The 23,080-nt window shown below is 48.2% G+C and overlaps 1 protein-coding gene across 1 annotated transcript in view; it reads left to right on the top strand.

Moving 5' to 3' along the window:
* LOC109314434 (tyrosine-protein phosphatase non-receptor type 11-like) overlaps window positions 1-23,080 on the top strand; it is a 53,423-nt gene that overhangs the window by 5,528 nt on the left and 24,815 nt on the right. Inside the window, exon 2 of the mRNA XM_019541608.1 lies at window positions 17,598-17,720. Coding sequence (XP_019397153.1) covers window positions 17,598-17,720 — 123 coding nt within the window. The remainder of the gene's footprint in view (window positions 1-17,597; window positions 17,721-23,080) is intronic.

The raw sequence follows: 23,080 nt of genomic DNA, 5'->3' as shown, positions 1-23,080 counted from the left end.
CAACAGCTGCCTGTGTCCAGCCAAAGGGGGGCGATGAGCATGCAGGGACATGCCAGTGCTGGTCCTCTGCTCCTCTACCTGCCAGTCTCTGTTTTCACATCCGCCTCCTCCACATTTGTGCACACAGCTCGCCTTATTTCTGTGCACAACGCGTGCCAGCCCCGGCACATCCACGCATCTTTCAGCACCAGGCTGTTTGCTGCTTGTCCCTTTTTTTAGCTGCTTCCCTTTTAGGCCGCTGCCTGGCTTCTATCTGGAGGATGGGAGACCAAGTTGAAAGCATCTTCCCACGCATCTGTGGTGGTGGGAGGGGGTGGAGGGAAGTGCCCGTGATATGGTACTTGGTTTGGGGCATGCACGCAGGTACTAGTAGGAAAATAATTCTACCTAGTTTCCAAAGAGCAGTGTGATGCTTTTTTCTTTAGTTTTAAATAGGGTCTTGTCCACATTGGGCTTGTAAGTAGATTCGTGTTACAGGGGCTTGGGAAAACAGTGTCACCTCTGAGCCTCCTGCTTAGAAGATCCTATTTCTTCCCCTAGTGCTTCAGAAATACTGAGCTTGCCCTGTCCCAGCTCGAGTCAGTGGGGTTTAGAGCCACTCATGTTGGGGAAGCAAAGTGAGATGAGCTCTGACCCAACAAAGGATTTGAGCCTATGCTGAAATGCATGACTTTGATTAGGCTGCTTGCCTACTTGAACTCCTTGCTGACCTGGGGCATAGGCAGGAGCAGGTAAAACTGCCTTTGCTTTTCCACAACAACATGAATAAAGCACATGGGGCAAGATGCAGCAGTGGTTGCGATCCTATCCCTGACTTGGGGATTGCGGGTATCAGGGTACATAGCCAGGGGCAGCTGGGGGAAAAGGTTTGTAGAAGTCCATGGTGAACGACTTGTTCGGGGAGTTGGTTGACCACAGTGCGTATGTGACCAGTTGAATCCAGAGTTAAAACAGCAAGACATGATAACGAAACAGGTGGGTAGAGGTGAGGAGGAAGAGCATGCTTGTCTAAAATAGGGGCCTGAATGAGTGAGCATGTCCCTGCAGTTTTGGTGTGGATTAAAATGCGAGCGGTGCAGTGGAACTACCTGCAGCCCCTTGAGGCTGCAGCCAAGATTGAGATCCCTTTCGTACTAGGTCCTGTTCAGACCTGCTGCTCCTGCTCCCAGCATCTCACCATTAAACTACACAGAATGGGAGATTGGAAGCGTTAAGACTGCCATTTTCTAGATCTAGATGAGGAACTGAGCACGGAGGTGACAACTTGCTCAGTGAGAGAGCCAGAGACCAAACTCAGTCCTCAAGTCCCAGCTTGGGGGCCTCAACCAGAAGGTCTCTCTCGTTTCCTTCCTCCTGCCCTTGTTAATCAGGTCAGTGCAATGGGCTTCAGGCGCTTTCGCGCTCTAGCCTCTCAGCCCTTAACAGGAGAGTTGAATTAATTTCATGATATGGACACAAGAGAAACTAGACTCTTCCCCCTTCCTGTGTACCCCCATCACAAAGTCATCAGATGTCTGGAGGTCGACATAAGGGTAAAAGCAGGGACCTTCCTCCGAAAACTACATCCCAATCTGTGCTCCCAGGAGAACAGGTGGCAGCCATCCTATGCAGTGCATTGAAGTCCGAGCGCGCTTTGCCCAGGGAGGACATGTTCTTGCAGCGTCTCCCCTGCCCTCCAGCGCTTGCTTCTCCATATTCTATTTTTGATCTGATGACCTGGTTAATAATCATCATCTCGGATTTCCCCAGGGAGATAATAGGTGGCCATGTGATGGGATTCTGGCTCCTCACTTCATAGGTCATTGCCTCTTTAGGGAACGAACACAGCATGCAGTTATTTCACATGGTCACGTTCTGCTGAGTGGCAATGGAGCAGAGTCCCTTTCCAACAAGTGGGGTAGAGACCAGGACAAAGTTGGCTGTTAGGTCTCCTCTGTGCCAAACACTTGGGTCTCCAAGCCTGGCATCCTCATCCAGCTCGAAACCTTTGTGCTCTTCTTCTGTTCAGTCTTGGTAGAAAATAGGCCTATTTTCCAGAGGTCGCTTGGCCTGCTGGCTGATGGAGCAATGAAAGGCACCAGTGCTAATCCTGCTCTGTGACCTGGGAAAGTTGCTTTACCTTTTCGCTCTTCTGCCTTGGCCAATCTGGCAAAACCTTTGCAGCAGGAAACCTATTTTGTGATACGTCTTTCCAGCTCCTAAGCATGGAAGAAGGAGTCCAGTTCTCTCGGTGGCTTCTGGTCTTTACTCCAACGCGACTAATAATGGCTGGAACGCCTCTTTTTACAACAGCTTCTACATAGATGGACCTCATTGAATTTGGGAGTGTCTGCAGGTGGCATTATGGGGTCAGACTTGGTGATCTAGTAGGTCTCTTCTGACCATAGAAAGCTTTGAATTATATAGGAGCAGGGCCTTAAATTGTACCAGAGAATAATATAGATGTGATGAGAGCAGTTGCATGTTCCTATCCCTTTTCCTAAATGGGAACATTATTGGTAGAGTTGAGTGCTGTTTGTAGTGCTGTGTTTACACAGTGTAGTAGCTACATCTCGGTAATCGCATTTGCTGTCGCCAACTGGCTTCGGCAATGGGTGAAATATTCACAGCTTAGTATAAAGTAAACACGCGGACTGTGTTTGCATTTTGCTTCATGGTAGTATGATTGCTCCAGTTTCCAAGGGACAGGGAGGGGAAAACCCTGCACAATCTTGCTGTGGGGGGGGTGTTTTGTTTTGGGGTTTGTTTTTTTTTAACCCTTTGAAAATAACACTGTGAAAGCATGCCCCCCCAGCAGCTGGTAGGCTTGTGTCTTTCTGATGCATAGAGTTTGGTTCCCAGAACTTAATCTGGATTGCAATCTGCTTCCATAACAAACGAGGGCAAAACTGTTACAGACTTGGGTGCAGAACACCAGAAATTCTGGGGCGAAATGAAATAGTGGTGACATTTTAAATACAGGCTAGAGGCATAGAGAGCTCTTTCAGTGCCTGGGGCAGATGGTGGGGGGGTGAGGAAGTGGTGGGGAGGGGGTATTACACTGACCACCAGAGAGCAGGAGGGGGAGCGGGGTCTTACCTGCCGCGGCTCTCCTCATTTGGGCAGTAGCTGCTACTGCAGTGGCTGTTGCTGTAGGAGCCCAAGCTTGGGCTGCTGTAGCTGAGGGATAGGCATCCCTCCCCCATTTCCCAGGCACGGGGCTGTGCTTCCCAAGGCAAACCTTCCACGGTGAGGCGTCATTTCACCTCCCGTCTCCCACAGATGCTGCCCTTCCCAGGGAGGGGGGTGGCTGGGTGCATGGGCAACAAGAAAGAGAGAGGCAGACTGGACACAGGCACAACTCGAGCAAAGCCCATATTAGTGAAAAGGTGCAGAGCCTTGAAAGTGTGAATGGGAAATGGGCCAAATTCTTGGTTTAAAAATCAGCAGGTTACATCCACTGAGAAGCCCCTTAAGCCTATATACCTAGGGGGCTGTGGAAAAATGACCTTGCTCCTGTGTGGATATGGGGAACAGCTCCTTGGCTGCTTTCTGCCACTGCTCTTGTTTGTAGCCATTCCTCTCTCTTCCTGCTGCATCGGCTCTCGAAAGGTCACCCGTTCCCCCCTGCTGATTTTTGGAGACATCTGTTCTCAGCAAGAGGCGACTTGCTCGGGCCCAGACATGCTGGGTTCTGCTGAGCAAATGGTTCAGGAGGCGGGCCGGAGTTTGGATTTGATGGTAGGCAGCCAGGAAATCCTATTTTAAAACCTTAGTCCCTTCATCTCCTTGAATCGAGCCATTCTGCCTTAGTGTTCTCTCCGATAAGGGGCATTGACGGGGGAAAAAAAAGAAGTTTATTTCTGAAAATCTATATCTGAATTCCACAGCCTTCTAGTTTCAGCCAGAAACATGTGGGCGGTGAACACTTCTCTCTAAAATACGTTCTCTATGAATATACCTACAGAGAAATACTCTGCTGCTGTACTTGGCTGTAGCAGAGCCTGCCAACTTCTGTACAATACAGACCTGCTTTAGAACGGTCTCTCCCTCATTTGTGCGCTTCGGACAAAGTATAGCCTGAGCCTTTGTAAACTGTAATAATAAGCAGAGATGGAGACTGGTTATGATTAGTGCAGAAAAGAAAGGCTTGATTTTTGCCGGTCCCCTTTTGTGGCCAACTTGGATCCTGCTACACATTCCAATTAAAGCCAGATGCAAACCAGTTTTAGAGTTGTTACACATTTTCAAGCACTAACTTTGTAGCTGGTCAGCTCTTTTTCTAGCTTAAGAGTCATTTTTGTGGTGTGCTAATTACTTTGCACATGTGGCCAGTCATAATTTATTGTGCGGTTAGCCAGTTAATTGTATGTAATAATCTATGTAACGAGCAGCGGGGGCCTTACAGTTCTGTTGAAGTGGGTGTAGTGCAGTAATAGCTCTGCACAGGTGTACATAGCTGTACAAGATGCAGTGTGGGAGGCAAAATGAGCTCAAGATGTTCCCGGAGCACATGGGGAACTATCGTCCCATCTGAAGCTCACTGGAGGACAGTAGAAAGAAGTGCATTGATGTTAGTGGATTTGAACTTTAAGGGTCAGTTGCAATGGTCCAATTTCAGGTGGCAAAATTTGCAGGGGAGAAACACTCCAACACTAAATTGCATGGAGGGGGGAAAGAACAGGCTATAAGGACTGAGCCTGGTAAGTAAGGCGCACATCTTGAAAGATAAAGTCAATTGCTAGGGACTGAAAGAAAAAAAGCTGTGCAAATGGAGTTCTTACAGCTGCAACGTTTGAGCCTTGGCCAGAGCGTTCGGAGCTGGAGATCCTCTAGCGTTGCTTTTGGGAAATTAGGAGCACATTCAGGCATCCAAGTGAAGAAAAACAGCAGAGGCTGGGAAGAGGCTAGGGATACGGGAGGATACCGCAGCCTGATTTCTAGTGAAAAATGTCTAAGTAAAGAGAGTGTAGAACTATCTGGGGCAAAGATTTTAAAAAAACCCAGAAATTTATTACATTCAGTCAAGTTCGAGAGATCTCATGTAGCCTGAGCAGTGGTTTGCAGCTTCACTAACCATGAGGCTGCAGTGGGGTGATGCCTGTCTGAGTGATTCCTATATCACATCTTTGATGGTGCTACAGGGCCAGTGAACAAAGACCAAATGACTTGACCCACCTTGATCAGTATTGCCTGTTCCCCCCTCCCCTGCCCAGTTCCTACAGGCCTGACATACAAAAGTTGCTTACGAAGCCTGATGACTTCAAAGAGAATAACTATAGCGGGCTGGACGGGGGAACGTGGGATTTGGAACCAGGACTCTTGGGTTTTCTTTTTCTTGCTCTGCCACCGACTCGCTGTCGCTCTGAGCAAGACCCTTGCTGACTTAAGCTAGGAGGATAAGCTTTGTGTCACCCGATTTTTAAGCGTCCACATTTGCAACAGGGTCAACCCAGAGTTGATCTTCCATTGGCTGCTGGGGGAGACCAAATTTAACCCAGTCAGTCCTTCCTTACAGGCAGTTCAGTCTTCCACATGGTATGTCTTGAAGCCCTTCTCTGTCCAGCCGCTGCTGCCTCTACTTATATCTGGATGCATCTTCATGTGTGCCTGACTGTACGCTTGTTACCGCACAGTCATTTAGTACGGTACCAAAATGAGTGTGCAGTAACAGTCATGGCTGCACAGACCTGGCACCACACAGGTCATTGCCCACCCTACTGTGCAGTACCAGTGGCGTCACGGTTCGTGCCCACCGGTGCTACGTCGCCATAGTGTCTTGTGTAGATGCACCCTCCATGTGAGAGTTGTTTTGTCTGGCACATTGCCCTCGGTTTGACATTTCTTTTTTTAGTGGCATTTTTGACGGTACCCCGGGAGAGCACCTGTAGAGAGAAAGCAAGAGGCTGGTTTCTTTTCTAGCTGACAGACAGGGGTTTTGAAAGAGTCCTGGCACCGTGTTTACAACTTTGCCCACCCAATACCAGCTGAGCCAAATGTGTTGGGGGTAGCTGAGGAATATGGCTGCCTTGCTTTACACACCCCATTTCACCCCTTATTTTTCAAAGGGCCTAAAGGAATAGACTTTCCTGGGCCCTTTGAAAATCCTAGCTGCAATTTTTTTTGTCTGGATTATGGAACAGGGCTGACAAGGGGTGGGCAAGGACAGCACTTAAAGGAACTGACCCACTGCTGGCACCAGGTCATCGGGACACACTGTCAAGGTATCAGGGTGACCAGCGTGATGCAGAGACCAGAAGGGTGCACCTAGCAAAAGGTGTCGTTTCCCTCTGGAAGCACAAAGGGAGAGCGCATTGCTCAGCAGCTAGAGTACTGGGTCATAGGAGACCCTGGACCAGGGGTTGGCAACACTTTAGGACAGAGTGCCAAAAACACCTGCAAGCTTGGCTTGTAAGAAGTTGGTGTGCCAGGAGCGGGTGGCAGGGGAGCTGCGAGGGGCCCAATCCTTGTTGTGGCAGCGCAGCCCTGGCCCCTTCCCTGCCGTCCACCCCAAGGCCCACATGCCAAGCAAAATGCCTTCGCGTGCCACGCTCTGGCACCTGTGCCCGGGGTTGCCTACCCCTGCCCTAGACTGACCCTTGACAAGTCACTTCACCTTCCTGGGTCTCCGTTGCCCTCTCCCACCTTCTCCAGGATGAAGCTGGCATTACTGGCCCCATTGCAAAGCACTTTGAGGGCTACTGGTGAGCCGTAGGCAGGTGCTTTCCTGAAGCAGATGGTCAGTGGGCTGCACTCAAGGCAAGCAAGGAAATGTGGTTTAGATGTTAACTGGAATCGTGTAACATTTAACAGTCCTGAGTCTTGTTTTGTAATACAGGGGGTTTTTTTAAACCTGGCTTATCCCACTCATCCAATTGGCCGCTTCATGGGAAGCCACTCTCAATCCGTGACATACGGAGGATCTAAGCAGGGTTTAATTCAGCTGTCTTGACCATATATAGCTGAGAAAAGGAGGGAGGAGAGCACTCACAATGAGATGTCTTGCCTGGGAGTGACTCATGGTCCAACTCTGATCAGTATTTCTCAGGGGGGAGTCCCTCTCTAGACACACACACACATGCTAGAAGCAGTTAACTTCAACCTGAATGGAAAATAGCTGAACAAGATTAACAGGCCTTGTCACTGGGTATCAATGGAAAGTCTGCTGCTGGCGGGGGTGTGTGTGTGTGTGGGGGGGGGTAGTCAGCCACTGGAAAGATGTACACGCGCAGGTGCTGATAGCAGCAGTAGGTAGAATAGCAGTTGTGATGTGAAATGGTTATACAGCATCATATCAAGTTCCCAGGGGCAGCTACTGCAGGGGAAGATGCAAGAATTTCTTTAAATGGGTATACTTAGTATAGCAACTCAGTTTGATCCTCATTAACAAGAGGCTGGATCTTGCCGCCTTTTATAAACCCTTAATGTTTTATTTTTAAATACGAACCACTCCTCTTCTGGGTCTTGTTCTGTTCCTGGCCTCAGTGGCCTCCTGGGACTGAGGATTCAGGGGCAGCCTGTACATCGTGTAAGAAGCCTGGCCGGACTTGGAGAACAAGTGTAATCAGAGACTGAGAAGGGCATTAAGAGGAGCCCTGGTGCAGTGCAAATAAATAACGAATCCGGAGGGAACTTGCAACGTCGTCTGCCTTTTTCTAACACGGCTTATAAAACCACATGGGAAAACGGAATTGAGCCTTCAAGTCGGAGCCACAGGAACGAGGTTCAAGGGTCCTGGGTGCCATCCCAGGCTATTCTGACTCCCACCAAAGCACTTCAGCTCTGGACCTCAATTTGCCTCTCTCCACAATAGAAGAGGGGTTTTCCACCACTCTTTGTCCTTTGAAATGCATGCCATAAAATGCTGGATCCTTGTACCCCACGGATTCCAGTGTTTAAGAACTACATTTGGACGGTGAATTTGCAACAGGGAATTGCAAAGCCAAATAAATAAAAACATTAGCCTTTCTTGCAGGTTAGGCCTCAGAAGACAGACATGCTGGGATCTGTATGAGCCTATATGCCTTTACATACATCAGCCCCTTTCTGCCGCCTGTTGAAGGACTCAGAGACTGACCGCGGGGCTGTCACATGTGGTTGTCACATGTGCTAAACACCTGGACTGCCACACCATACATTTTCCTGCTCCGTCTAGCACTCATAGGAGCAGTAAGCTGGCGATGTTGGGATCTCTCTTTGCATGCCATCCATTCTGCTCTGTGCAAAGGTAGATGGCACAGGTTAAAAAGGCTAGTGTGTCCTGTCACTGCCAGCAAATAGGCCAGGAGCAGGGTGTCTGCAAAGAGGCTCTGCCCATTGTGAGACATTTTTAAAAGCTGTTTCTCCGAGCTCCAGTCCTACCAAGATAAAAGCGCATGCTGTGAATAGCTCTGTTGACTTCAATGCAGAATGGGGTCTTCAATACTGAATTTCTTGCTTCTTCATATACCCCTTAGAGAAACAGCCTACCTCAGAGTAAGCACCTGTGCTTGTGCAAACAGGCCAGGTTTTTACTTCGCAAAAATGCTACATTTGCTTTGGGACGGGTCTCCTTTGTGCTGGTGAGGACACTTCGGTACAACAGCTGGGAGTTTTAAAGGAGCCTGAGGAAGTGAGGCACCTAAATCCTATTAGAATTAAACCGAAGATAGGATACGTGTGCTGTCCAGCCTCACGGAAAGGACCATTGTACATACATGGGAGCTGACCTCCCTTGTGAAAAACTCCTATTAAATATAGAGAGATTAAATAAACAGGGTTGTATAGAAAAGGCTGTTTGTAGGAGCCCCGTGGATTATAACCCCGAACTGTATCTTTGCAGCACAGCTCTGCGCGCCGGCATAAAAATTTAATAGAAATGTTACTTTTATGCATTTCTTTATGCAAAAGAAAAAAAAAGTCTTATTGGATAGTAAATGCTATGCAATGGAATAGTTAGCTGTCTTGATGCTAATTGCTTTGGGGAAATGAAAATATTTACCCGTATGTAAAATTAACTAGTTTTGCTGGGCATATTTATTTCACACAATCCCTGAAGGCTAAGCTTGATGTTATTATTCTCCTGATGGGATTTTAATTGAACCAGGCTGGAAAGAACAAAAGATGCTGACTTGTCTTTATCAGGCCTAGGAAACCTTCTATGCAGGCACATGTATATAGAATAGCTGATTATCATATTAATACATAAACACTAGTAGTATACCTGCAGTACTTGCTATACAGCAAAAAAAAACCAAAAAACCAAACCTCTGGCTGCTAAATATGCCTCTAATATCATAAAACAAATGGGTGACTTCTCATGACTGTCTTTATTGGAGGCCCATCTTCTATGCAGAGGCTGGGCAGTGACAGTCCTGGAGTTTTGTGTTTTCTGCCTTTCCCGACTGTGCTCTTGATGCTGCACGCTTTCCCCTTGCAACTCAGCAGCTTTCGCAGGCAAGGAAGTTACTGGCAACGTGTGATCGGGCAGGCGTCTGTGGGTATGAGTGTCATCGTTTTCCCATCGAGAGCTGACTTGGAGGCTGTGCTGACCGAAGATCAATTGTGCTCTTACACAAGGGAGGGAGAAAAATCTACTAATAGAGGAAGTTAACAGTGAGGCAGTGTCTGCTTCTTTGCAAATTTTAGGAGATGTGGGGTGCCCCTAGATCCCATTCATAGTCCACAGAGGGTACTTAGGTCTTTCTGGAGGTCTTGAGCATCTCACAGTAAGCAGCCCCATCAGGCTGGCTTTCTTTCTGGATCTCCCACCTAGGGCTGCCAACCCTCCTGGATGGGGTCTACTAGAATCAGCATCCATCTCCCAGTGACTATTGAAATAGTTCAGGAGATGGATATTGTGAACGGGTTGAATAGTACAATGAATGACATTGTGTCATGGTGGGGGGAAAAAAAATCTCCTGGAATAGCTTCAGTCAGAGTTGGCAACCCTGGTCCTGGCCAGTGTGGGGTATGAGGGCACACATCGCCTGCAGCGACTGTTCTGGTGCTATACGCACAGCCCCTGGCACGCTCCGGCTCTCAAAACCAAGGCAAGAGACAGCCCTTTGCTGGCTCTGAATTTCACACGTTCACGTGGAAATGAAAACATGGGGAGAGGAGGATTTAAAATTCCCTTCTCGTGGAAAACCAGCCTCTTTGGGGATTCCAGCTCTCACTCCCGCGCCCAACCCAAATTTCAATAAAATCCTGCATTCTCGGGAGTGACTTGCAGGAGCCCTACACGGCCTCCAAACCTCTGCAAGGCCAGAAAGGCTTGATACGTTTTCACACGTTGCAGGGCTCAACATCAAAACGTCTCTCTCACGTGTTTCAGGTAGGGCGCACAGTTCGTCCTTGGCGGTGGACGTGCATAGCGGCGGGGCCTTTGGGGACTCGGCCTCTGAGCTTTAAGAAACATCAGCACGGGTGGAAGGAGTCCATGCGACAGTTATCAATCGTTTGCTTTGCAACTGGGATTGCCAGGCAGTTTCCTTCCCGCTCCCTTTCCAGATGCCTCCTGCTCCCCCACCTTGGCTTCGCGGCAGACCTTGCCCGTTGCTATCCCCGCTTTGTTGGGTGTAAATGACCTGGTTCTCATCTTCCTTACTTCGGTAGCATCCAGCCTCAGTATGGGGTGAGCTCCAAGCTTTAAAAAAAAAAAAATCAATTTGCACCTTTACAGGTAACTGTGAAACCTTATGCTCATAAAATTCCTTGTGCAGAGGAACCAAGTACCAGGCCTACATCCCACGTGAGCCCCTGGTATAGGGCTGAAACAGGGCGCAGGCTTATGGGGACTTCTGCGTACAGGTGTGACGTTACCTGGGATCGGACTGGCACCGTGCTTTTTCTCCTCCATCCCTTACCATTAAAGGCAGTTTTTAGCTTGCAATCTCGGCTCCCATACACGCAGCCTAACAGACCAAGGATTCATTGAAGATTGAGCATGTGTGTGTACGTGGCAGAGCACCCCCCACGCCAACACATTCGGTTGACCTGTTTCCCTTTTGAGAAAGGTGTACATTTCTCTCTCTCTCTTTTTTCTCCCTCTTTTTTCCCTGCAAGCCCAGGTTTTAAACGTTGTGCTGTCCTTTTGCTAGGGTTGGTGGAAAAAATCCTACCCTCGGCATCTCAGGATGAGGGGAAAAATGCTTTCTGAGCTGCGGGGAAAAGGTAAAACTGGGAAGGCCGTCATCTGGGGTACTCCACTGTCACCTTCTCCCCCAGGACACTTCACCGGGTCTCTTGACGGTGGGAAACTTCAGATATTTAGTGCTGGCAAAAGCAGAGGCAACTCCAGTGACGTCAGTGGGACTGCACTGATTTAAGAGACTTTAATGGAGAGCAGAAGCTCCGCATGGCCTCATACATGGGGGTGGAGGAGGTGTGAGGTTGGAAAGCTAGGCCTTCTGGCTAAGGGCCTCAGCCTCCTTCAAGGTCATGGGAGGCCCCCTCTTTATTTTTAATTCTTTGCTCACGTCAGTCCAAAAAAATAAATCCTGATTTTAACAAAAATCGGGCAAAAAATGATCTACATTTTGGGGCTTTTTTTGAATTAAAAAAAAAAAAATGCTGTTTTTCATCCGTCCCTGCTCCTCCACCGCCCCCGCTGACATGCGAGCCAGTTTACATTGTTCAGCACAACATCTCTTCTGTGCTCGAGGGAGGGAAATGGGGGTTTTGCAGCGTTTTGTTGACATTTGGTTTCGTTTTCCAAAGCTTGGGTTGAAAGTGTTGGCAGCTGCTGGGCCAGCGGTGGCAACAGCTAACCTCACCCAACCACTTTTCCTCCCGGGTGGCTGATCCGTATCCACACCAGTTCCTGGGGCCCTCGTGTAGACGAGGACGAGCTGCTGTTTGTAACTGAACTAACTGCGGTTCCGAGGACGTACCGTTTCCCTCTGCTCGCGATGAGGTCCGAGCCAAGGACGGGATCACCTCTGCCACCCCCCCCAGCAGGAAGGGCTCGTTTTCAGTACCATAATGCAGCTAATGGACCGGCCTTATTTGAGCGAACGCTGTTTTTAATGTGATACCGAGGTCTTTTTTTTTTATTCTACTGTCCAGTTGGCAGGCGGCAGCCTCCTCTGGGCCACGCTCGGGCATAGGCTGCTACGTGCCTTGCAGCTGCCGCGGGCTGGGCTTAAATGAGGAGCATAGGAAGGGAAAAAGGCTGTTTAAAAGGGGAGCCTAGGTGTTTGTCCGTGGAGAAGAGCAAGCAAAAAGGCTGACGCGGCCGGAGGAGCTCAGCGAGGTTGCCTCGAGGGGAAAGTGGTTGTGCCTATATCATATTCATTGCTTCGCGTCCACAAGGCTGTTAGTCATCCCAGGTTTTCACAAAGGCCTTTCTGGCATTCTTGTGGTTATCAGGCCTTTATTTCTCATTTTGAATAGGCTGAGGGCTGGGGTATTACTCAGCCTGGCTTTCAGCTGAAACAGAGACGGTCTCTCGCCACGTTTGCTCAGCGGCGCTGTGCCGGTTCCCATCCAGTCTGAATCACGCAGCCTGTCCTCCCCTCCAGAAAGGGACCAAGCAACATCCTTTGGTGGACCGCCCGCGTCTGGCGCGTGTGCTGTCTTCTTGTTTCCCGGCTTTACGCATTTCCTCAAGTAGCTCCTGAGAGGCACCTGAGGCTTGAAGGGCAGATATATAAAACTTTTTTTTTTTAATTTAAATTCTATTTGGTTTTTAAGTGAACCGTGGAGGAAATCTTCATTTCCTCATAGAAAAATCAAGTCCTGCCTCAAGTAGATTTCCGCTTCGCATAAACGCCTTTAAATTGGCTAGATCTCTCTCTTGGTTTGTTTGTGCAAATTAATTCTCCTGGGCTAAGTTTCACAGAACGAGGGAACGATTTAATAATTGCACCAACGCACCACTTTCAAATGAAACACACCGTTTACACAAGGGCGCTCCTGCAATGGTTAGAGGAGCAATGGTCTCGTATTGCTCTTGCCTTTCCAAAATATGGCAAGACTGTTTATAAAACCTGTGCGTGTTCGTGTGCACGCGTGAGTGTCTTCCAGAGGGCTGAATCAAAACCTGAGGTTCAAATATACCACAGAGTGTTTTTTATTCCTCACATCCAAATCTGCATAGCCCATGCATCACATTTAGGGCTGTTTTATACTACTTGTTAGTAGCACAGCATTACTGGTTGGGGGTGTGAATTTTTTTTTTTCTCTTCGACAAACTTATGCCAGTAAAAGCCCCAGAGTACAATACAGCAATAGTAATATAAAGATCCCGTATGATGACGTGGCTTGTTTTAAATTCAGGAAACAAAAAAGCAGCAAAAGCACTTCCAGACTGATTATAATTCAAGTGAAGGTTGCTACTTTAAGCATGAGTGTATGGTTAAAGCAGCCACACTTTCCAGAATAGAAAACGTCTTGCCATACACAAAATATAGGCATCTTCTGTGGTACTCACAAATAAAGAAGCCAGGGTTGGTTTGGGTTTTTTTGTCGATAATTTTGTTTTTGAAACTGAACTAATATAGAGGGAAAAAAAATACCATGGGACTTGACCTTTGGTGCAAAACAGTCATGGCTAGCTTTGGCCTTGGTCGCTGTAACTTTTCAAGAAGAGAAATAATTTGTGGAATGGATGGAAAGCGCAGTCAAAAAGGGCGTTGCTTCTGAGCAGGGCCAAAGTTACTCCAGAAGTCGCTTCCGGTTTGGGGGCATTGGCCCTCTTGTACCAAGTCCGACCATGAAACTAGATGGGATGGGGCTTGATGGCTGTGGCTTCATTTGTTTGAGCTCTGTGAAAGATTTGGGCTGGAGCATGTGCTTGGAGCTCAATGGGCAAGTCCTTAGGTTTCTGCACAGCTGCTCCAATAGTGTACGGCTGAGGGCCCGCCTGGCAAAAGCTCTCTGTTCAGGAAATGGAGCTACCGATCGGAGATAAACTCCCTCTTGAAGTCATGCTTTTCATGCTGCGAACCTGCCTTCAGTTCCTCGGCTCAGAAGCAGGGCTTATCCCAAGGCTATTCTCAGCAAATCGCCCCTCCTGCACACAAGTCTTTAGAAGATGAAACGAGCCAAGAGGTTCTTTTTTCCCCCGTCTCCCCGTGCCGGGGTGGGGGAGTTGTAGCTTGTGAACTGTGGGAGAAACCTGCTAATGCTTGGAAGAGATTTTTTTTCTACTGCCAAATTTAGAAATTGGCCTTTCCTGCCTTCTCTGTTTATGAGGACCACCTAGGTTTTCCCCTCGGCTCGGCGTATGTGTGCTTCATGTTAGCTAAACAACAGGCGCACCGGCGGTGCATGCCTGCATTGATTGAATCTGGTCCAAGCAGCAGGAGCGACCACAAAAAGGAGCTTTGGTGGCATCTTGCTACAGCTGAGCATAACCAAAGAGCAAAGGGGACATGCTTGAAACGCCATCCTTCTTGTTACCCCTTACGGGGGCAGCTCCCATTGTGGAGTGAACTACCCCAAAATTGTTGGTGATGCCCTTGGAGAAGCTCCTAAGTTCCTTTGGAGGTCTGCCCCAAACCTAAGGCAGAGCTGCTAAGCAAAGGTTGAGGCACGAATGAGTGAAAATGGACCTGTCCTTTAGCTACTTTCTTCCAAAGTCCTCGTAACAGTCATGAGGTCCCACACCCAATCCATCATATACTGAGTCATTAACAGTGTGACAAGCCCTCTTCCCACCATGTTCTCAGGCCAAGCACCAGAGCATTTAAGTGCAAAGCCCCCCAGTGCCTTTGCCATTAAGAACAACCTTAAAGCCACCCTGGCTTCCAGCACTGAAAAATGCAGTTGCAGCTAAAATGCTGCATCCAGAAATTATTATTAAAGGTTAGCGAAGGGCTATATAGACTTGTATTGTGTGTGCATGTGCATTTTAAGTGATACAGGCATATGTCCTCGATGCAGAATATGCCACACAATGCATCAATTCTGGGACCTGGATTTAACCCAGCCAAGTTTGAGAGGAGGTTCCTGCAGGAGGGGTATATTAGGCCCACTGTAAGGATTTGGAGACCTGAGTAACCTGCCATATGTTTGCCTAGATAGAAAATTAAAAAAAAAAAAAAAAAAAGCCATACAGCTTCACCCCGTCTTTATTGCTGTTATGGTCTCTGTTAAAACATTACCCATGACATTTAGCAACTTTGCCTTGTCCCCAAGCTCCATTAAGCTCCATTAGAGCCGTTCTTTCCTCTGGCTGCAGCAATTTTACAGAGCACTTTAAGTACACGGCTCCCACACTCTATCATAGCGGTATAATCACCAAAGGGGTGTCACTCCGTGGTCTCAGAAGTCGGAGGCTCTAAAACGTGCAGCTCCTCGTCTCCAGGCGACCTCCCCGTGCTATTCTCAAGGCGCGCTCTTTTGGCTTAGACACAGGGAAACGTTCATCATTGGAGCATTTCACCGAGAAGGGAAAAAGATCCCTGACCGAGAAGCAAAACACCACCTTTCTCAGTTCTTGTCTATTTAAATCTGTGAGGTGCATGTGCACACGCACATAACACACCAGCCTAAGGCCAAGTCAGTCCGGTCCCTCAATTTCTCCCCGCTTCTGCAAAACAGAGACAATTTACTACTTCCCGGAAGGCTTGGGTAGTTCATCTCCATTATAAAACACCTCTGCGCAGGGAGCTAGCCTGGAGTATCCCAAGACCCGCTTTTCATTTGGAGACCCTGATTTCACTTTGATTTGAAAATGTGGCGCTGCCTTTTGGACTCACTTTGTCTAGCGTGGTGTTATGGCCGGTTCCACACCAATGACATCTCGTACAAAGCCATTCTTTATCTTTGCAAGGGGACCCTAAGTGACTGCAATTTTCTCTTTTGTGGTCTCCATTGCCTCGCTGGATACAGCTTTGCATTGTTATGCAGTTGGCTGGAGCTTAGGAGAGATGCAGCGAATGCTGTTCCAGTAGCTGACTTGCTTGAGGGTTTCTTTTGAGTAGGATTTAAAGGTGTGGCGTGAGGCAGCCTTGGTTAGCATGGCCCAGCTAGCAGCCTCTAATAAACCTCTAGATTTCCTAAAGTGACTTGTGATGTTGCTTCTACTTTTTTAGCCTCGCAACTCAAGACCTCTTAAAGGGGCCCACATTTCAGAGGGCAGATGCGATTTCCAGTAAAACAAGTTCTTGTGCTACGCCAAGTTGCAACCCCTACAAATCAGTCGGGCCTGGAAAATCGTGGCCTTTAACCCTATACACATGCATTGGGTACTGCTCTGGGGAAGCACCGGTATCTTGTGATTGCATTGAGACCTTTTGATAATGACTGATACCACAAGGACTAGGGCGAAAGGGTGGTGTGATGACACTTAGAAGCCAGAGATTGCATGAAAATATGCTGAATCATGAGGAAATATTTTCCTCTTGGTATATGGGGAAATGTCTCTCCTATGCCCTTCCACAAGCACTTCCTGTAAAGTACAGAAGCTACCGTCAGGAGCCCCGAGAAGCACGGTTTCCCTTTTCTGTTTTGTCGCTTTCTCTGTTTTCCCCAGAAATCCACCTGCTGGAGAGGCTGTGCTTTAGACATGAGTCTAAGCATATTTTTAAGCATCGCTTATGGGATGGCTCCCATTCCCACCAGGGAAGGAACAGGGGTGCCCCGAGATCTACAAAGGCTTCTTCACCAGAGCACAGAGAGGGACCTTGCAGTGCATACTTGCCGATGGGTTGCCCTTTAAAAATCCCTGTCTACCCCACTGGCCCAGTAAGCTGCTGGCCAGGCCCCATGCCTCCCCTGCTCTGGCAGCAGACTCCAGGTAACAAGGCCTGGCCTCCTCTCTCCAGCCATTAGAGCTCTGGCTGCAGAATGGGCATGGGGAAAGCAGACGGCCCCGTCCTTGCCTTCTTGCTGGGGTGCTTCGACAATCAGACGGCGCAAGAAGATTTGTGCTTTTGCTATTTTGGTTTCTTTTTGCTGCTTTTCCATCCCAAGAGACGCCCACACCAGCCCTTAAATGAATACCACAAGCACAGACGCATCTGGTATTGGGCCAAATTGATTTAAGGTGGCAGACTGTTCCCAGGGATAATGTTAGCTTGATGGGTGACTGCTTGCCTAGGGTCCCCCCCGTGATAAATCTGTCATGGCTGGAGCCTGAGCATTACTTTTTCCCAGACATTTATGCTTCCTGAGGAAAAGAAGACGTCCTGTTTCCCTAGAGCCGAGAACTTACAGGAACGTGGGCTGATGGGGAAAAAGAATAATTGTCGCTGGGCAAGTGGCACTGACAGGTCATCGACATCCAGGTGCTGCTGATGGTGTATAATTGCGTAGAGCAAGATCGTGTGCATCTGTCTATGTGTTTGTAGAGAGGGAACATCCCCCCCTCTCCTGCATCTCCAGTCATGGAAGCCCTTTGACTCGTGTCCTTTAGCTTCCCACTGATTATGCAGAGAGATAAGGAAGTGTGTCGATCTCCAACTTCCGCCCACGTCGTTCTGCAACACTCCTGACACACAGCCTCTCAAGTAGCATGCGATACTTTCTGTTCTTCCCTTTTGAGGCTGTTGTGAAGGAGGTGGTGGTGGGAATTGCAGTGGTAGGATACTGCCTAAATGGATGGGTAAAGGCCACAGAGGGATAGGTCTCAGTCTGCAATGAGAGAGCACATTGCATGCTCCTTTTCACACTCCATGTTTTTGTTGCAGGTGGTTTCATCCCAACATCAACGGACTAGAGGCAGAGAAGCTGCTTCTGACCAGGGGAGTCCATGGGAGCTTTCTGGCCCGGCCCAGTAAGAGCAATCCAGGTGACTTCACACTCTCCGTCAGGTAAGGGATGAGCTGCAGGGACGGCGAGGTTTGTATAATAGAGAACAGAGGTTTCAAGTGAGCACTCTTGCAAGCCCTTGATCTAAGCACACAATCCCTGATGCACAGATGCACACAAACTTGGGGGCTGTAGATGACTAGATCCAAAGGTTACTGGGAGTCTTGTAGTCTTTGAGTTGGGCCCTCTGCGTGCACGATCCCCAGTGCGGGGATCTATGCTGATGGTGCACACACCTAGCCTGGACATCTGCAAGGTTATCAAGCCCCAGTTGCATATGCTTCAGTATGTAAATGCCAGAGGCGGCAGGTAAGCATGGAGCCCAAATGTCTAAACTGGTTCACACGCTGGCAGGACTTTATCATGCTAGGATAATAGACCGGGCTTTGAAATAAGACCATAATAATATGGTGATGTCTGCTTTGCATGGAAGTGACAAATCCAAAGGCAACCTCCATTCAGTAATTTGATTGCCTACCTATTATATGGGGTAGAGGCTGCCTCTACCTTAAAGGTGGCCACATCTCAGTACAGCTACACCTGCAGAACCTGTGAAGTGCTTTGCAGTCCTCTGGGATCAAAGCCATTAAAGATGCCCCATTAGGATGGCCAGTTTTCAAACAGGGTCTTTCAGGAAACAACAGATCAGATTCTCCCTTGTGTAGCTGCACTGAATCAAGAGAGAGCACAGAGTTGCAAAGAATAAATTTGACCTACTGAGCTCGTGAAGTGGAAGGGCAAGGCAGCATGTACTGCGTGGGAGTTTTCTCTCATGGTGGCATACGCTCCTGGCGCCTTATAGACACGCAACCCAATGTCTCTGCCCCCAGGCATTTTTAATACAAGGCCTTTCGAAGGTTGTTATTGCAGTTAGATGAGGCTGGTTTCTCTGTAATAACTGTTTATTTGAGGAGCTGTAATCCATTTGCAAGGTATTACCCAAGGCCCTTTGTTTAGAGCAACCTCATGCAACTAGGTCTAGGTTGAAATTTTTCTGAGTATTATTACGTTACAGGGTGTGAGCATGTGAAGGACAGAATTCGACTTCCCTTCTCACCTCTCCCCCCGACGCCCTGACTTTTGGTAGCAGTTTGCAGGCCATAGCATCATGCTGGAACATTTCCAGTGAGAATTTTCTCCCTTGCTGCAGCCCTAACCCCTCCGAAAACCCTCTCTTTGCTTTTACACTTCACTGTTTCCCCTATGAGGGCTCCAGCATATCTACAAAGGTTAATGAGTTTCCTAGCCAGATCAAAACAGGTGGGTGGTGGGGGGTCTCTCTTTGCATTTGCTTTGAGGGGTAAAAAAACATGCAGCACTTGTTACCTCTGACTTCTTTAACTGCACAAAAACGCGGTGCAAAGGGGAGGTGCGGGGGGGCCGACTTGGAAAGGAAAAAAGCTAAATTTTCCTGTGTATTTGCTAGGTAGGGAGTTTCAGGATCCGACTTGAACGACTCACTAATAATTTTTGCCATCAGAAGCTGTTGCGAGTTAACGAGAGAGACAGGAAGTGTTGTCTAATTAGAATGGAAAATATAGTTAGTCACACATGGCTGCCTTGAGCAAGCCGATGATAGGGACAGCATAAATGTAAAGCTGGGGTTTGTAGTTGTGCCTGCTCAGTGCCTCTTTTTCTCGTAATTTTGTGACTCAGTTTGTTGTCTGCTTTTCAAGCGAGGCACTAACAGGCTTTACTTACAGTCAGACTTGGGATACAAGCAGGCGGCGAGCACATCTGTACACACAATGCAATGCTGTGTAGCAATACCCACACCAGGGTGGGGACTGGAAGCAGAACAGCCATGTTAATTTAACCCAGAGAAGCAGGATAAATTGTAGCCCAGGAGGAGTATCATGCTAACGCAGGTATACTGTTGTACTCCTGCTGTGTGCTGTGTGGCCAGATACTCGCTTCTCCAGGGCTCCTGTACGCAGCTCTGCCCACCGCCTCCATCCTTATCTCCTGTACAGCAGCTGCTGCAATAGAACAGTTATATCCTCAGCGTCTTGCCCCAAAATAGCCACGGCTGGCCCAGTCTGCCTTGATCCTTTACAGAGACAGCCGTACCCCTCGCTGGCTTGTAGAGGTGTGTGTGTGGGCAGAGGGATGGACAGATGGTTTGGGATTTCAGTCTTCCAGGACCGCTTTCCTTTGGAGGAAGACCCTGGGCTTGAAGATATGTTGCATGCATGAGGAGCAGGTGCTTTTTCACTGTTTGGTCTAGGAAAAAGGGACCGTCACTCTGCTTGCAGAGTGCCTCACATCCCAGATGATGGGGCCAACTCTGCGCCCCACTCCAGTATAAAAGTATTTAATAATAACAGTACTGCCTGTGGGGGTAAGTCCACCCCCATGCCCCTCGCCCATAGCCGGACCTGTCACTGAGAGGTGCCCGTTAAGCACACGGCTCATGGTTCTTGCCTCGACATCTTTGTATTTTAGATCTGTACCACCACAACCCACTGACACTTTTGTTTTTTCATTCACTGGAAAGTCTGACCCAGGCTCTAGCACAAAGCACTAACTTCTAAGCAAGCAAAAGACATGACTGTATTTCCAGGAAAGTGACTCTAAGATTGTGCGTTCTATTTAAAACAAGGCCTCGTGCTGGAGGGAGCAGAATCTTAAGACGTGGAAACAAATATTTTTTTTTTCCTATTATTTTACCTTTGCTCCCTTCTATTGTTTTCCTTGCTGCCTCCCAGCACTAGCTGACAGCAGGCAAAAATTGCTAAGAGTTGCCTAGTAAGCTTGACGTGTGACACAACACAAATTCCCTCTCAACTTCCCTGCTTCTGGAAAGCAGATGCCGAACCTGCACCCCACTCCGTGGCCCATTGACAACGATGACACCCAAATGGGCAGCAATGGGCTTTTGAAGCGGATGCCCCGGAGCGTAACCGCGTGGAAAGGGTGCCTTTCCGTCGTGTGAAATGAATCCCAGCCCATTGTGCGCACGTATGCACGCGTGCTCACTCCATCACCCCTGGCTGGATTGCATCCTGGCAAGTGACCTTTCTGCCAGGCGCCGAAGAGCTCCGTGCTGCTTCAAAAACAAGCATTTTGCAGAGGAAACGCCTAACCCATCCTTTAAAGAACAAAGTGGAGTCAAAATGTCAGGAACAGAAAGCACCTTTTGGGAAAGCAACCCACAGCCTCTCCCCCCTGCCTTTGGCTTCTCCCAGAATAGCTGGAAAGATGGGATGTGGGCTGAAGAGGAAAGCATTAGACGTAGCTCTGACCAACTGGACCACACACCAAGTGACCCATGTGTTGGTGGATCTCCAAATAAGTCCCCTGAGAGATGCTAGGAGCTGTTTTGCAGAGTCTAAAGATGCTGCTTCTGTGTGCAAACCCCTTGTCCCTCCCCACCCCACATGTTTTAAATGAGTTGGCCTTTACCATTGGGCTGTACAGAGTTCACTTTGGAGTTGGTCTCAAGAGGAAAGGATAGGCTGTGCGGAGGAGAGATGATATTATTGTGAGAAATGAAGCAATGCCTTTTTTTTTTCTACTTGCATTTACTTGGCAGCTCCTGCCACTTCTGAGCGAGTCAAGTGACTCCTTTCCAAATCAGTAAACACTTTCATACTCCATCTCCAATCTTCCACAGTTCCTTCCTTTCCTCCTTCCCCTCTGCCCCCTCTTCATGGTTTCACAGCTGGTCGGAACAACATTTTGCCCCTCCTGGGATCTCGCAAGCCCGTTTCATTCGGCTGTCAAAGCAGTTGGAGTTTTCTCGAGAGCCGTGTTTCCGAGCGGGGTTTGTGCTTCAGTATTAGAGGCCTTATTTAGACGCATCGATTGTTCCCATCTCATCCTATGTGCCCTTTATTAAGATTCGCGTATTAATGCATTACATCAGCTCGCTAACAATTTGGGGCAGAAAGGAAATGGGCCTGGCAGCATCAGCTGAAGAAGCGATGCTGTAACGAAGGGAGAGAGAAAAGCCCCCCACAACTCATGAGCTATCCCCATTCTGGTTCTCTACGGTGCTGAGCACAACAGGGTCCTGCTCTCCGTCAGGGGATATAGGTTTTGCCAGAGTAACGAGGGCTGCCAAGGGGTCAGTTAGTACCGAAAACTGCTTGATCAGGAACTGGCTCACGTGCAACTTCTGGTTCTCTTGCCAGGGAATTGGCAATCTTTTGTTTTATTTAAAGAAGACATACACCATCCAGTAGAAATGAAGGTGCCTGGGACCTATTGTTACCTGGACTTTAATGGGCTGGGAAAATTGAGTGCGTCTAGAAGGACAAGGCTGGAAAACGTTCTGGGTGGCAGGATGGTGACAGTGGAGATAACGAAGTCAGCCATCGCCTCGGTGATGCACGCCGCATTCATTTGCATATTGCAGTTTGATAGGAACCAGTTCCAAAAATATTGCAAAGTTCACCCCATTTTCTCTCTAGGCTTAGTCACAACTCGCTTTTTTTGTTGGTCTTTTTCAGTCTGCTCAAAGGACGTGAGGCTAGTTGCATTATTGATCCGCAGCTCGGTTAGTGGTTCTTAACAGAGCCGACCTCTAATAAAGAGGATGCTGTGATGACAAGAAAGGTTAATTGGAAGAAGCGGGCTAGACAGAGGCAAGAAGTGGGTACTCTGCTGTGTTAGGCCTTCTCTGATACCACGTAGGAGCTGGAGTGCGTGTCTGCTCTGTGCTTACGGCTTTGTGAAGCATCCAAATATTTAGACTCACCTCGGAGAGTAGCGAGCATCCGCTTCCAGATCCAGCCTCTTCTGTGTAAATAATTTGAAGTAGGGGAAACTATATGTTGAAAGTTTCCTAAGATGCCATTGGCCTTGGGCTGTACAGTCATACAAATGCCAAAACAGTTAAAACCATCTAATAGAGCCACTATTATCTTGGTAAATGGGTCACTTTTTTTTATGAGGCCAGATCTTATCTTAGCTGGCTGGAGGCAACACAAAATGCTTCTGAGTATTAAATCTTGTTCAAGTGGTGCTCTCTCCTATAACATTGTCTCCGTTAACACTTCTGTAGAAAGTTCTTATTGTTATCTGTACATGGGGGGTGTGGGGTGTGTGGGGGGAGGGGGTGTTTGTGTGTGTGTGTGTGTGTCCACTTGGTTTGGGCTTTTCTTTCCCTTGTTTTTAGCAAAATGTTCTCTGTAAAAATACTGCCCATCTGATACTTGGGGGAAATCTAGAACCACAGGACTCCAAATTCAATATAATACCCACAGAGCAAATCACACATTACGAATCAGACCCTTCTGGATAAGATGCTGTTTGTATGAGATGTAGGTGTGCGGAGGAAAGAAATGTCTGGGAAGAGAAGTTTTGGAAAAGCTGTATTTGTTCTTGTGTTTTATTATAAGAGCACAAAAAGAGGTCG

Source organism: Crocodylus porosus, unplaced genomic scaffold, assembly GCF_001723895.1.
Source record: "Crocodylus porosus isolate Cpor-Errol unplaced genomic scaffold, CroPor_comp1, whole genome shotgun sequence".
In the NCBI taxonomy this organism is placed as follows: domain Eukaryota; kingdom Metazoa; phylum Chordata; order Crocodylia; family Crocodylidae; genus Crocodylus; species Crocodylus porosus.
This window is presented reverse-complemented; position numbering and strand designations above follow the sequence as displayed.